The sequence below is a fragment of the Protopterus annectens genome, chromosome 12.part0 (genome assembly GCF_019279795.1).
Source record: "Protopterus annectens isolate FY-2018-M chromosome 12.part0, PAN1.0, whole genome shotgun sequence".
Classification (NCBI taxonomy): domain Eukaryota; kingdom Metazoa; phylum Chordata; order Ceratodontiformes; family Protopteridae; genus Protopterus; species Protopterus annectens.
The window spans coordinates 653,791,331-653,807,307 of record NC_056746.1 but is presented as its reverse complement, the minus strand read 5'-3'; the positions used below and the strand labels follow the sequence as shown (position 1 = coordinate 653,807,307).

At 45.0% G+C, this 15,977-nt stretch overlaps 1 protein-coding gene across 1 annotated transcript in view; it reads right to left on the bottom strand.

Annotated features, from left to right (window-relative positions):
* The window catches only part of ALG1 (ALG1 chitobiosyldiphosphodolichol beta-mannosyltransferase), a 634,420-nt gene that overhangs the window by 435,280 nt on the left and 183,163 nt on the right, over positions 1-15,977 (bottom strand). Inside the window, exon 6 of the mRNA XM_044089785.1 lies at positions 3,390-3,500. Within this exon, the coding sequence (XP_043945720.1) occupies positions 3,390-3,500 (111 nt within the window). The remainder of the gene's footprint in view (positions 1-3,389; positions 3,501-15,977) is intronic.

The window sequence follows — 15,977 nt, the reverse complement described above, 5'->3', positions numbered from 1 at the left end:
GGAATGTCTACAGATTGTTGGCTTTCAGACTTCCATGCAAAGATGGAAGATGAAAAATAAGAGCTCTACGACAAAAGGTTCTCGCTTTAAAGAGGGCACAGAACCGGCAACGGGGGGGATGTCGTGGTATGGGCCTACACAAGTGACGCAGTATGAATGGAAGTCTCGGTGTGGTATTTGCTTTCCACAGGCGAGACAATTGTTAACTTTTTCAGACATCGGTTAGTGCAAGAAAAAAGGATCCCCAATGGGGTACTTATCTTTAGACATTTTCAGCTGTAATTCAAACTCTGGTAGCGACCGACCGGCACACTTGCGCACTGCTTCTGCTACGGGCTCCACGGCAAGGAAGACTGATGTAATGGCGTCGGCTGCCTTCCTTTATAGCACTGACGACCTGACGTCAGGCAGCAAGCGACAGCAACCAACACAGAAAAACACTGACTCTGGTATTCGGGCTGGCCGAGGGCTACCACAGCAGGGATAACCCACAGGTGATGACTGCAACAGTGAAACACGAAGAACATCTAGCCCTTCATCAGCAGATAAATAAGGCACATTGACATGACAGATTTATATCCCAATATATATCCCTTCACCTCTGGAACAATCTTTATCAAGCAAAGAAGCATCCTTGTCACTTTTAAGGTAAGCCCACAAAAACAGGATTGGCAAACTCTCCCCTAGTCTGTCTTGTTTTTACCCTTCTTGAGGTCAGAGGAATTTTTGTAAAGGGGTTTTGGCAAGACTTGTAATGGTCTACAGACTGAATGCTTAGTACCTACTTATGATCAATGAACTGCATTTGCACTGTACTATGATATTCACTGTACTGTATGCATTGTATCTATTCTGCATTACTTAAATATCTGCATATGTATTTTACTTGAATTGCATTTGTACAGTGCTACAGTACTTGCTTTGCACGTATACCCAAGTCATGGCTGAAAAAGTCCCTGGACCAGCCTACTTACCTGATCTTCAATGTCTAAAGAAATAAAGGTAACCCTCAAGTAACAGCTTAAAGGCCAAACAATACAGCTGGGAGCTCCATATTTTACTTACACATCCAGCTATCCATCCATCCATAGCTCCTTTTCCCATTTCTGCACGAGGTCAGTCTGTCACTTCAACCGTGACAATCATCTGGAGCCAAGGTTTACACCCCCAGGTGGCTAGCCCCGCCACTGTACTACACACACACACACACACACACACACACACACACACACCTAGTAACAATTTAGAGCGTCTAATCCACCTGCTGCATGCTATGGAATGTGGGAGGAAACCATATCACCTGGAGGAAGCCCACGCGAACACAGGGAGGACATGCAGACTCCACACAGAAGGCACCCCAGCCGAGACTCGAACTGGAGAACCTCTTGCTGTGAGGTGACAATGCTAACCACTGCACTACAGCATCTTTGCTAAAACTCAAATATGTAGCCTGCCAAATAAATAAATTATGTAATTTGCAAAAGAAGCTGCACTGCCTCTGATAATCCAATAAAATTACAGTATGCCTCATAAATCTGATGTTTTTCTTGTCTCAAGAACGTAGCATCAAGTCCTGTCATTAAATTAAATATAGCTTCTTCCATGTTCAATCCTTCTTCTTCTGAAATCTCTTAACACATTATATTTTTTCTCTGCCAGTTAGCAATACTGTTCAGTAATGAAGGAGTGAATAATAACCCAATTTTCCAGGTTTCATAGAGGATTATTTCCAACAACCACAAGTGGGATTCTACTGTTGGAATCCATCTTCTTTTGCCAGTGAAAAGGCTGAAAAAGCTACTGAGTTTTTTAGACACATGGAATTTATTTTCTTAACATCCAAGCTGCACAGGCAACACCCTTGACACACACAATGTGCAGGCGTGCACACACACACACACACACACACACACACACACACACACACACACACACACACACACACACACACACACACACACACTTCTCAGTTTAAACTGCTGCAAAAGCACATACACTTGGTCACAGAGTCTAATGCTAAAGAAAACAAACTGTCATAAAGCAAGTGCAAGCTGATGTTGCAGTAAAATTTTCACACAAAACAGATGTTGCTAAAGTCAAATACAAAAGAAGCAACTGCAAAGTTAACCCTTGGTGAGGTATTCAATGAGCAGTCTTTCTTTACAGAAACTGTCCTGCCAATAGGAGAAGCCATCACATCTTTACACACAACAGAATAACAACTGTGCTGTTCAGCACAACTGGTTTTCATAATCCATGTATGCACTGTGAATATTTGCCTTTCCCTTTTCAAATAACATTTTTCTGATCTGTTTCCCACACTGGACTCAAGACAAACAAGTTCTTTTTTTTTTTTACGAACTGCAGAGGCCATCAGGTCCCACTGCAACAATTCACTGGATCTCAGGTTTATTCCCAAGTACCTGCCACCTCCATGTTACTCTATAGGAAGGAAGGACCTTAAAATCAGGATTCAATCTGATCAGAGGAGTACAAGAACGTCTGGGTCCTATTTTTTTTTTTTTTGCAATTCATATAGGGTTAGCAGTATGCCCAACCTCTTGTCCACTGAATGAGCACACACTTTGTAAAGTACTCTGTGGATGGGGTTGTCTTTCTGCCTTTCAGGCAGTGACTTCAGTCACCATGACCTTTCTTGACACTTCGGTCTTACAAGTTAAAAGGCAATTCTGCAAGTTGCTCTAATACTCAAGAACCATTCTTAAACCCTACTTCAAGTCAAGATGCAAGCTTCAGTACCTTAGTCTGTGGCTTCTTTGGAAATTGAGAGATGTGACAGAGTGTCTTCTTTGGTTTGGTTAAAACAACTGTACACCACATTTTTTCCTAGACCACAATAACTGCTGAACAGCTAGTATAGAACAAAAAGTGGAAACCTGCACTAGAAAAGCCCCTGAGTGGCTGTTATGTGAGTCATCACTTTTTGCACTAAACTTTCCAAAACATTACCTGTTAATAGTCAGTTTAACCTAATTAGTATTTCCTCCCAGAAAAGCAAATTCCCTCATTACAAGTTGCCATGGGTCACTAGCCTAGTTATTAACACTGAATGGTTATAGAAAAATGGGTCGTAGAAGGATTTCAGACTATTCTCACCTCCTGGATTTTGAGAACATTTAATGATTTCCTAGCATAGACAACCTTATTAGATGTTTTTTTTTACCCCTTAGTTCTCATATAACACATTCTCTCCAAAATTCACTTAACAAACCACAGCCTACTTAAGCCTAAGGCGGTATAAAAGCATGTCTCAGTTTCACAGCCCGTTCTCAATGTCACTCAAACACAACTTGCTGCACTGTTAGAACCAAAGTCAATAAAAGAAAAAAAAAAAGCCTTTTTTATGGTCAAAAAAGTCATGCATGTACCTTGCTTTAAATGGTGAATATTCATTGGCAAGTTTCATGAAAAGTTTGTGCTGCACTTCTAGTGGTGTTTCTTTAAAAACAGAAAAAGGTTTATCATACAGTGTTGTTGCTCTGTTAAAAGAAAAATGGGATTAAGTTACTTTCTGTATGACATAAAATGAATGTAACACAACACTTGCCAAACAAAAATGCAAACCAAACGTACTTTGGCACACAAATTAATATTGCCAGGCTTTACAAACAGTAATGTTAAAGCAATTCAGTGATGCATTACATTTAGCACTACTGAGTCTGTATGGTGCCAGACTTGAAAAACAGTTAGTTATGTACTCACCATAACGATCGATGTATGTGGTCCATCTCGCCTACATTCCTTACTCACGTGTTCGGAGCCGAGGATTGGCTCCGACTCGGCCAAACTTTCTAGCACAAAGTCTCTAATTGGCTGGGCTAACCCGGTATCCCAGGGTGCACCTCTCCCTAGCTCCAGATCTTGCTTGCAATCATAACAATCATAACACTCATAACCCATACTCAAACAATGGAAGAAAATCCATCCAGATAGAGAAACAAATCACTGACCTTGAAGGGTCCACGGAGCCAAAAATTCTTCCAATTCCTCTAGGAAGGGGGCAGGTGGGAGGGTACGTAGGAATGTAGGCGAGATGGACCACATACATTGATCGTTATGGTGAGTACATAACTAACTGATGTTATGTGGTCCTATCTCGACTACATTCCTTACTCACGGGACAGCGTCCCCAGCACCTCTATCCTGGGAGGCTCATAAGAAGATAATCCTGAGAACCGTGGAACCAAAGGAAGCCCGGCCCCTAGAAGCCACGTCCAGCTTGTAATGAGTAATAAAAGTGTTGAGAGAAGCCCAAGTTGCCACAGCACAAATATCATCCAAGGAAAGTCTAGCATGGAAAGCTACTGACGTAGACATAACCCTGGTAGAATGAGCCTTGACAGGAAAGGGTAAAGTTCTGTCTGCTGACGAGTAAATGAATGAAATACAGTCTGTGATCCATTTAGAAATAGTGCACTTGGAAATAGGACTACCTGCTCTGTTCTCTGAAAAGGACACAGACAATTGATCAGATTTCCTAACTTGCTTCGTCCTATGTAAATAAAATCTCAGTTGTCTGTGCACATCCAACTGATGCAACCTGAACTCTGCTTTATTGGAAAAGTTCAGAAAAAACACTGGTAGCTCAATAGATTGATGAAGATTGACCGGGGATGACACCTTCGTGAGAAAGGACGGGTTAAGCCTGAGAGAGACTCTGTCCTTGTGAAAGACCAAATATGGACGTTTAGGACAAGGCTTGAAGTTCTGATACCCTCCTGGCTGATGTAATGGCTATCAGAAAAGCCATCTTCCAAGATAAGAATTTCAAGTCGCAAGTGGCAGCCGGTTCAAAGGGTGGTGACGTAATAGCTTGTAGCATAAGGTTCAGGTCCCATGGCAGCACAGGCTCAGAAACTGGGGAACAAAGTAACCAAACACCTTTTAGAAAAGCTTTACAGAGCTTGTGGCCCATAAGAGAGGGCTCATAAGATGTGTGAAAATTGGAAATTGCGGCCAACTGTACTTTAATGGTAGCGGGCGCGGAGCCCTGATGGAACAACATGGCTAAAAAATCCAAGACCGACGGAATAGGGGCTGTGAAGGGATCCAACCCTTGGACCTGAGCCCAAATGGAGAATCTCCTCCATTTGCTGGAATAAATCTTCCTGGTGGAAGACTTATGAGAAGAAGACAAGATGTGCACCACTTCAGGAGAAAAGAAATGTGGCCTGACTAGGGATGGAACTGGAGTAGCCAGGCTGTCAACCTGAGGGTTCGCAGGGATGGATGAAGTTGTCCTGACATGTGAATCAGGAGGTCCGGCACTGGGTCCAGAGTCCACGGACCGTCCAGTGCGTACCATTGAAGAAAGGGGAACCATACTTGTCGAGGCCAGTATGGAGCAATAAGAATCATCCTGCTTCCCACGGTTATGGCTTTCTGTATCACTCTTGGCAACATAGGAAATGGAGGGAAAGCGTAGACCATACCGGGAGGCCAATCGTGAGCTAGAGCATCCCTGGGTGACTCCCACTGTGGGGGGATCAGAGTGAAGTACTTGCTGCATTTGGCATTGAGGGGGCTGGCGAAGAGATCGCAGCAAGGCTGACCCCACTTTTTGAAGATCTGAACCGTCACTCGGTTGTTCAGGGACCACTCGTGAGGCATCAGAATAGCTCTGCTTAGCCTGTCCGCTATCACGTTGGACCTTCCCGGAATGTGCATTGCCACTAGAAACCATTGGGAAGACACTGCCCACTGCCACACTCGCATGGCCTCTCTGCAGAGGGGGTAAGATTTGGTTCCCCCTGCTTGTTCAGGTACCACACCACGGACATGTTGTCCGAGTGAATTGCAATCGTTCAAAGAGGTAGAAAGTACTGGAGTGCTCGCAATGCCAGAAACACCACTCTCATCTCCAGAACATTGATGTGTAAGTGTACCTCGAGGTCTTGCCAGGTGCCTTGGACCGCCCTGCCTAGATAATGCCCCCCCCACCCCACCTGGGAGGTGTCCGTGGTCACCGTGGCCTCTGGAGACATAGGAACCAAGCTCCTTCCTCTGTCTAAATTGGAGGAGCATAGCCACCAGAGGAGGTCCTGTTTGCATCGCTCCATGAGAAGTATAAAGTGGGAAAGAGGAAGCTTTTGAAAGGACCACTGAACCGACAGGAGCCACTGCAGTATCCGCATGTGTAACCTGGCCAGGGGTACCAGCATGATGGTGGAGGCCATGGATCCCAAGAGCTGAAGAACTAACCTGGCCTGAACTTTTCTGAGGGGCAACAGTGCGTGGATCTGAGACTGCAACACCCTTATCCTGTCCTGTGGCAGAAAGGCGCGCATTTGAATAGAGTCTAGCTCTGCGCCTATAAAAACAACACGCTGTGAGGGCTGCAAGGCATACTTTTCCCAGTTCAAAGTAATTCCTAGACATTGGCAAAGTGAGATGGTAGTCTCCCTGGCTTGAATGAGCAGATGCCTGGTGGGGGCGGCGAGAAGCCAGTCGTCCAGATACGGAAACACCTGGAATCCTAGACGTCTCAGGTGAGCCGTCACCACTGCCAAGCACTTGGTAAACACCCTGGGGGCTGTGGTGAGACCAAAGGGCAGGGCACAAAACTGGAAGTGACTGGCTCCTAGCCAGAAACGTAAATGACTCCTGGATGCCTTTTCCATTTTGATGTGGTAGTAGGCATCCTTGAGATTGATGGAGCACATCCATACTCCTTTCTCCAGCAGTGGAAAAATGGACTGAAGTGTGACCATTCGGAACTTGGACTTCAGAACGTAGCAATTGAGTTGACTGAGATCCAGAATGGGTCTCAGGTCCCCTGTTCTTTTCGGCACCAAAAAGAGTCGTGAGTAAGTTCATAATATGACATGGTCTGAGGGGACTGATTGGATGACTCCTTTTTCTAGCAGCTTTGCCACTTCTAGTGCTGCTTGATCCCGTTGACTGGGTGGGACGTCCGGGATCCTTCTGACTGGAGGGGGTGTTGACGCAAAGGGAATAGTGTAACCTCCGGTAACTATTTGAAGCACCCAACAATCCTGAGTGATGCTCTCCCAGGCTTCCGGATGCAATGAAATTCGCCCCCCGGACTGGCTCCGGAATAGCACAGTCGGGCAACACCTCAGGAACGCTGGATGGAAGAGCCGCAAAAGGAATCGCTGTCTCCCGAGTTGCGGGGGCCCCCTCTGCCTCTAGGACGGCGTCTTCCAGAATAATTCCCCCCTCCTCTGCCTCTGGATGGAGACTCACCTTGAGCCGTGGGGAAGGACCTCTGAGACTTTTTGAACCACATTTTCCCCCCTCTCTGAACCTTGGGGTAAGGCCTAGAAGGGAGAGAAAAACGGGCCCCTACGGCAGATAGGGTCTTTCCCTCCTGTTTGCATCAAGTGAGAGTGTCTTTCACTTTGGGTCCAAAAAGAGATGACCCATCAAAGGGGGCGTCAGTGAAGGAAGACTTAAAGGCCTCCGCAAAATGACACAGGTGCACCCAGGCTTGCCTTCTGAGAGCTACACCTGAACTAGCTGCCCTACTCGCCCCTTCGGCTGCATAAGATATGAGCTTCATGGACAAGTTGACAATGGACCTTAGGATAGACAACTGGGCATTAACAGTCTGCGCTACCGCCTAAGGCATGTTACCCATCAGAGTATTTCCTAGCTCCTTCAGGAGATCTCTTTGTAGCCGAGTGAAATGACTGAGCTAATTCAACGACCGTAAGGTGAAGGTCGCCGAAGACAGGGTACACTTCCCATACTGGTCCATACTCCTGGACTCTTTGTTAGGAGGGTGGACTGAAGAAGAAGCCTCTGCAACTTCCTGCTGAGTGGCTGCCGCCACCACCAAGGCATCTACCGAAACCCCTTTGGTAAGAAACTCTTTGCCCAGGGGAGCAGACAAGAACTTGTTTGGACGTCTGGGCACCAGTTCCACGGAATCAGTGTTCTCCCACACCCTTCCACAAACCAAGTCTAGGAGTTCGTCGAAGGGTGGAGACACCCAGGAGGCGGAGGGTTGAGCTCCGAAGGCCTTGAGGAATACAGACTCCTCCTCAGAGGGGGTCTTGGAGGGCCAGTCGCCTCTCTGTCTCAAAATCTCCAGGATGTCGGCGAAAGAGACATCATCGGAGGACGACTTGGGGGACCCCTCTGATTCCTCGAGGTCAGTATCGGAAGTGAGTGACTCGTCCTGGGAGTCGATGTGCTTCCTCTTGCACGACTTCTTACTGGGAGGCTCCTCAGTCACCGACTCTGAGGGGCCCTCAGAAAGTAGGGGACTGCTCAAGGGGGTATCCCCAGAACTTCGGGCTCCGCCGTCCATGGAGAGGGGGGCATCAGAGGCTCTAGCGGTAAGGGGAAGGAGTGACCGAAACAGGTGATGTACCTGATGACCTGGCCAGGGCGCTCCTCATGGCCTCAAAGGCTGGTCCCCCCGGATCAGAGGACCGACCAGTCTCCGAGACCACGATCGGGGTAGAGATTCCACTAGCCAAAGCACAGAGAGGGAGGCTTGGAACCGACAGGGAGTACCGAGGCATCCCTCTTGGGTCCGACTGAGGAAACCCGAGTGTCGAAACCAGAGGAAGGAGCCGACCTGGTAGGAGCCGAAGCCGGCTCCGATAGACTCGCCCGAGGTATCGGAGCCGACACTAGAACATCACTCGGCGCGGGGCCCTCCGGCTCCGACGACACATGGGTGTTCAGAGGAGGAATCATCGAAACAAGCATGGGAACCGGCTCCGGAGCCGACTGGGTGGGAGCCGAAAACAATTTTGCTAACACCGGTGACTGCAGGAGCCTCTGAACCATCCTATCCACATCCAAATCAGACAACCTAGAGGATTTGGAAGAAATGGAGGGAGATCTAGATCTCCCGACTGGAGACTCATGCCTGACACTGGGTGACCTGCTCCGAAGAGGTTCCAATAATATCGGAGCCGAGGACGACCCCAGTACAACAGATACCTCCTGCAGCCCCGAGGACAATGGAGCCGAGGAGGTAGTATCCATACCAGAGTCCTTCTCCTTCGGCCCCGAGGGCAATGGGACCGAGGATGTAGTGTCCATTTCTGAGACCTTCTCCTTCCGCCCCGAGGACGGAGGAGCCGAGGAGGAAGTATCCAATTTACAAACCTTCTCCGATGGCTCTGAAGAAGCAGACAGAGCCGGAGATCTTTTCTTGGCCTTCAAAGTCTTAGACTTGGTACTACAAGGCGGGGACGACTCCAAGGCCTCTTCAAAGGAGGGCTTGATCAGACCCTTCAAAATCAGTTTGTTTTTAAGTTCCTGCAGTACCCCAGGGCTAAACACATGACAGAAACTGCAGGACTCTTGCAAGTGAATAGCCCCAAGACAATACACACACATAGAGTGCCCATCTGTGATGGACATTTTATGGCCACATTTAGTACATTTCTTAAACCCGGAGGGTTTATGTTCCTTCAGTTCTTTCGACATGGCAAGCAACCGCGCCACACACAACCGACAGAGTCAAACACTAAGGGAGGGCGGGAAGACCGACAAACACCTGACAGGACAAGGAAACTCTAACTTAAACGCTTCCTTAAACAAAAAGTTAACCACTAACACAACAGCAAATCACAACTAGGAGGACACAGGAGAGGACTAGGTCCTCTAACTTAAACGGGCCTAGCCCGCGAAACAGTAGGGATACCACAACAACTAAACTTTCAACCTCACGCAACAACTAATCAAGCATGAAAAATAGCTATGAAAATAGCTTTTGATAAACAGAGACTGAAAAAATACTAAAAGTATTTTGAAGGTATTCAAAAAGCTACTTAGCCACAGCCAAGCGAGACCACGTCCTAACTCTATGAGCGGCAAACGAGATCTGGGGCTAGGGTGAGGTGCACCCTGGGATACCAGGTTAGCCCAGCCAATTAGAGACTTCGTGCTAGAAAGTTTGGCTGAGTCGGAGCCGATCCTCAGCTCTGAACCCATGAGTAAGGAGTGTAGGTGAGATAGGACCACATAACATCAAAGGTTAAAAGATATGTGATTGTCAAAATGAGGGACAGTGGAGCAGAGATGAAATGGAAATGAAAACAGAAGTAAGTCACCTGTCAGGATACAAAACAGGAGGGTTTAAAATTTAGATGCTGTATATCCTAATACTGTGAAAGACCAACTCAACTAACCTAGTAAGTTGGTACTGGTAGTGAAATCAAGTGTGCTACAAAACATACAGTTTTAACTAATTATTTTCAATAGTTATGCATGAAAATTACAACATTACTATTTTATGTTGATACTATAGAAAAAAAGTAGAAAAAAATCTGATGTCTGAAATGGATGGTGATTAGTTTCACTTTGGTGTGCCAAAAAACTATGCTGGATCTGCCAAGAGACAAGGTTTGCTGTGAAGAAATGGCCAAAGTCTAATTTTCATGTCCATCACCAGATATTAAGAAATATTTTGTGTCACAATTCAGACACGTCAATGTCTTTTTTGTCAGTTGTAAGATTACACAATAGTAATGTACAATGTTCTAGCATAACTCTGACACTCAACATTTCCAATGCTGAAAGTAGACCATCTTGCAGACTACAGAGCTACTCCATGACAATACAATGTAGTTGTCTGCTACCATTCTTACCTACAACTAGGGAACAAAAAAAAGGGATGTGGCATCTGTATGTAAACTGTTTGCAGCTTTTAGTATCCTGAACGTTTTCTGGCATTTTATGGCACAAACAAATGCAACTAATAAGAGTAAAGAGCAAATCTTTCTCTGTCAGCTGGGGCATTTACGGATGGTGGCACACAGTGCTCTAGTGCCACTCGTGTGTTTATGTATGTGGCAGTATGTTGTGATCTGACATAAGTTTTTTTTTTTGTTTTTTCATTTTTTTTTTTTGCTCACAGCCTCTACTGCTGATCAGTCCATACCCCAGCTCACTCACTTTCACAGTGGAGGAAAACATATCATTACTGTAGCCAATGAGAGTTTTTTTTTCTTAATGCTTAGAGGACTGGATCTTGGAAGTGGATAAAATGTCATTAACTAATGAAGGAAGCAAGCACTGTCTCCTCAACAGTATCAACTCTAGGCTCCCTTAAGTGGGACCATTAAGCAATTGCACTGTAGTAAACAACACAAAAGCATTTTAAATTTCTTGAGATTGATTAGTGCCTTGGGAAGCTGAAAGAGCAGGTTAGGATGGGGGAGTGATGTGCAACTGCACTGGCATCCTTGCCTAAAAGGGGTGGCTGTGACAACTGGCACAGGCCAGTTCCCCTAAGAACAGGCTACAGTGGGGGAGGGAAATGGGTAGGTCCACCCATGCTATAACTGTAGCTCTCAAGGTTGCATGTAAATGAGTGGAATGCTTCTATATTCTAGGCATATGCAGTACCTCTTCAGGGATGCAGGAGCTCACATCACCTACATGGGGGTGTGGGGGTGTGGAGTTAGGCTGAATAACAAAAAATACATATGCCCAGGATACAGATGTACGCCACTCCTTTACATGCTTCCTTGACAGCTACAGTTACTAGCTTGTGGGAAACTACCCATTTCCCTCTCCTACTGTAGCTCCTACTTGTGCGATCTCGGAGTTAGTATATATAAGTAGGGGTGGTGTGGGGGGTGCAGGGGGGGCTTGCCCCCCCCTGCTTATGTTTAGTGTAGTTATGTGCATGTGTGGTGTTTTGTTGTTTTTATGATTTTTGTGGTGGTAGGTGTTGTAGTTTGTGTGAGGTGTAGTGTACATATGTTCGGGTTTTTGATTTCGGCTTTGTGGAGTTTCGGTGTTCTGATGGCTTTGGCTTTGTGCACTCCAAATGCAGAAATTCGAGATTCGAGTATATGAAGTGTGAAACCATATATATATATATATATATATATATATATATATATATATATATACACACACACACACATACACACATATATATATATATATATATATATATATATATATATATATATATATATATATAAATAATGTAAGGGGCTCCGCATTACTTAGTTATTCTCCTCATTACTTAGTTAATTAATCACAATACCTATTCTCCTCAGTTAGCTAATATATTACAGTACCTAGCCTCTTATTAAATAGTTGTAATCACATAATGCCTAGCTACTATTAAGCCATAAGCCTGACAAGTTGCCAGGGATTTTGTTCCTCTTTAACTCCCTAAACAAATGTTTGTTCTTCTTTAGTGCATGACATTCCTTGCTTTGATAGTATAAATATATAAATATACCTCATATGTAAAAGTGCCTAGCCATTATCTTGCATATCTTTAGAAGTACAATGTGTCTATAATTTTGCTTCAAACGTATCTGTCTGCTCGACATTGACACTGTATTATTACTACTGCATTTCTTCTGCTGAACTGCATAAATGTTTTTTGACCCTGACTTGTACTGGATGATAGTGGCATACATAAGGTGTTTTTCTCTGCTACATTCTCTCCCTGCCCTCTCTTGCTTTCTCCCTCAATAGCTGTACTTCTCTATCTCTACCTTCCATTTTTCTAACTCTCCCTCAAACATACCCTCTTCTAGATAAATCCTCACTGTCTTCAATACTTCCCTCTAAATCCCTCTACATCTGCACTAACTCCTACTGTCTACTCCTACATTCCTTCTCTTCCTCTTCTTTCCCTACTACTCACTTTGGCTTCTTCCTCTCTCCCCCTAATACTTACTTTTGTTTGTTTTCCCTCTCTTTACAGTACTCCACTCTTGAAGGTCCTGGTCTACCTCCCGAGCACACAGACTACCTCTTGCAAAAGCTCAGTCGACTTACCTGGACTTTCTCTACCCAATAGTCTGGGCTTACCTGAAACAGAACTTCTGTGTGGAATCCCTAAACTGCTTTTCAGTAAATGTATGTAGCCTTATACCTAACTCAAATATCTAGACTTCAATATTTTGTAAACTGGTCCCTCAGTGTGTGCGACTCAGCAGCCTACCGCAGACCACAACAGCTCAACTCTCACTGGTACTTAGTGACCTCCGTCCTCCTATCCTTTTCTGTACTCCTTTGAAGACTTACCCTTTATCTCCGTTTACTGTCTATTTTCCTTCACCTTAGATAGTCTTGTCCTTTTGCTCTATCTTAGTCCCTATCCCCTCTGCTTGTCATTTCTCCTTTCTCCACTAGGTGTCAGCACCATTTCGCCTTTTGCCTACTCCTCCTCTATTAATTTTATTTACAACTTTTCCTCTAAATACTTCAAAAGCCAAACCTCCCCCAACTCTACTCCACCTTTCCTACCTTATATTTTTCGAGTGCTGCTCAAACTCTACTTATTTTCCACCCAGTCTTACTGTACTTCTACCTACTTACCTCTGCTCCAACTTGCAGTGGCTGATACTTCTTCAGCTGGACTCTTCTGCCCTGTTGCTCCATCCTGCTCCGTTCGCCCTGCGGGCTCACTCCACTCCCCTACCCTGCCCCCAATTCTCACCCGCCCCCAGTGGTCCTACATTTACTGCCATCCCATACTCCCTCCCTCTCACATCACCCAATCCGCTCACAACAGTACTCTTCCCATTTTTTTTTTCAAAACCACCTCCGCCTCCACCAACCATACCTCATTAAGCAATTCTCCTTCACACCCACCAACCTTACCTAACTTTGTCTAACCTACAAATTCTTTTACACCTCTAATCAAACTACCCTCTAAGATGCTCTATTTTCCCACTACAATCCCTGCCCCTACAATACTCCTACTCCTCATTCTTCTCCCTCTAAATCATACCACCTCTTATACCAACCTTTACCTAAACCCTTCACATCAACCATCACCTCCCTACCCTACACATCATTTCCACAATATCTCTCCTTCTTTAACTCCCTTTCACCCCACCCTGCTCTCAACATTAAAACTCTTCCAAATACTACAAACCTAAACCCACACCCTCCCATCCATTCCTAACCAAACACACTCCTAACAAACGTATTCACCTTCTCTCCTACCTCATCTTAGCAGGCGACATTCATCCCAACCCCGGACCAAACATTTCAAACAAATAACCTTAGCTCCAACAACAAACCAAAGTATAAATACCTCAAATTCCTCACCATCAGCACCCAAAGCTTAGCTAATAAAATTAACCTCTTTCATGCCTGGCTTAACCATAATTCACCTGACATATTAGCCATCTCAGAAACCTGGTTAAAACCACACATAACTGACACTAAATTCCTTCCCCCCCGGTTTTCATTTTCTCCGATCTGACCGCCTAAATAGAAGAGGTGGTGGTGTAGCACTAATCTACTCGAAGCACTTATCCATCACTCCCTTCCCAAATCCTATCCCTTCCTTTAATAACACTGAACTAGTATCTCTGGCATTCTAAAATTAAATGACCACAAAAGTATCTGCATCATCTCCCTTTACATTCCTCCTGGTAACAATACCAAAACCATGGAAGACATCCTTCTCTTGGACCTCCTCAAACATTAACTATGAAACCTATATAATGGGAGATGTAAATATTGACTGGCAAAAAATCAGTAACCATACTCCCACCTTATCTATCAATCTCTTCAACTTTACTCAACTTATTAATTCTACCACCAGGCCCAACAAAACTAACCTCACAGGCTCCATCCTAGACTGGATCCTAGTCTCTCACCCTAACAGAACCACTACATCTGGTGTCACTCCCGCCCACTAGGGGACCACCACCCTGCCTTCACCCACAGAACCACTTTCTCTTCCTCTTCCTCCCACAAACTCTTACATACGCACAATTTAACTAACGTTAACCCTTCCACCTTCTCTGACTCCCTCAAAAACACCAACTGGAACCCACTAAAAACCCTACCCCTAGACAAAGCCGTTGATTTCTTCAACTCCAAATTCCTTACTGTCCTAAACTCCCTAGCTCCAATATGAACAAAAAGAGTTAAAGCCAAGACTGCACCTTGGCTAACTAAAGAAACCAAAAAAATCATGCAACAAAGCGATAAATCTTGGAAAGCTATCTACATCATAAACAACCTGTATTCCTACTTAAATACAAACAACTACGAAACCTAGCCAAAAAACAAGTCATAACAGATAAAAAGTCCTGCTACAACCATCTACAAATAAATCATGCAAAAAACCCTAAACAATTCTGGAATTCCATTAACTCTCTCCTTAAGCCTGGTACAACTAACAACCCTTGCCCTGACACTAGCAAATCTGACCAAGAAATTGCCAAACTATTCAATACCTTCTTCATCTCTTCTATTGCTGAGCTAACCAAAACCTTCCCCAACAACACTCCCCCACCCCCCTCTGCCCAAGTTTCCTCTGCCTCGTCTCCTTCAACTCCTATCTTTGAACTTAAACCTATGTCTACCTTCCTTATAAAAAAAACTTCTCTCCAAACTCAAACCTTGCACCAATGCCCCTGACAACATCCCTTCCTCCTTCTTAAAAACTGCCTCTGACAGTATTGCACTCCCTATCAGCATCCTGATAAATAGATCACTACTCAAGTCATATGTACACTGCGGTGGTGGTGCTGTGGTAGCGTAATCGCCTCACAGTAAGATGTCGTTCTGTTCAATTTTCAGCTAAAGCATCTTCTGTGTGGAGACATGCGTGAATGGGAATACCTTCGTTGCAGGTTGTGCGTCAGGGCTGGCAACCCAGTATGTAAAAATCTACTGCCAATCATTAGCAGACCGGAGTTCCACTGTGGCGACTCCTAACTGGGAAAAGCCGAAAGATACAACAACACCTCAAGTCCTATGTACACAAACTATGGCGCTCTGCTTTTATTCTTCCACTCCATAAAGGTGGCAAAAAATTTGACTTTTCCAACTTCCGCCCCATAGCCATCCTCTCACCCATCTCCAGAATTCTTGAAAAATGCATTCACCTGCAGCTCATGCCATTCCTAACTGAACACCAGCTGCTCTCTCCTACCCAACACAGCTTCCGCCCTGGACATAATACCAACACAGCCCTTCTCTCCTTTTAACACTCTGTCAATTCAGCTTGAGACTCTGGCAACTTAGTTTCA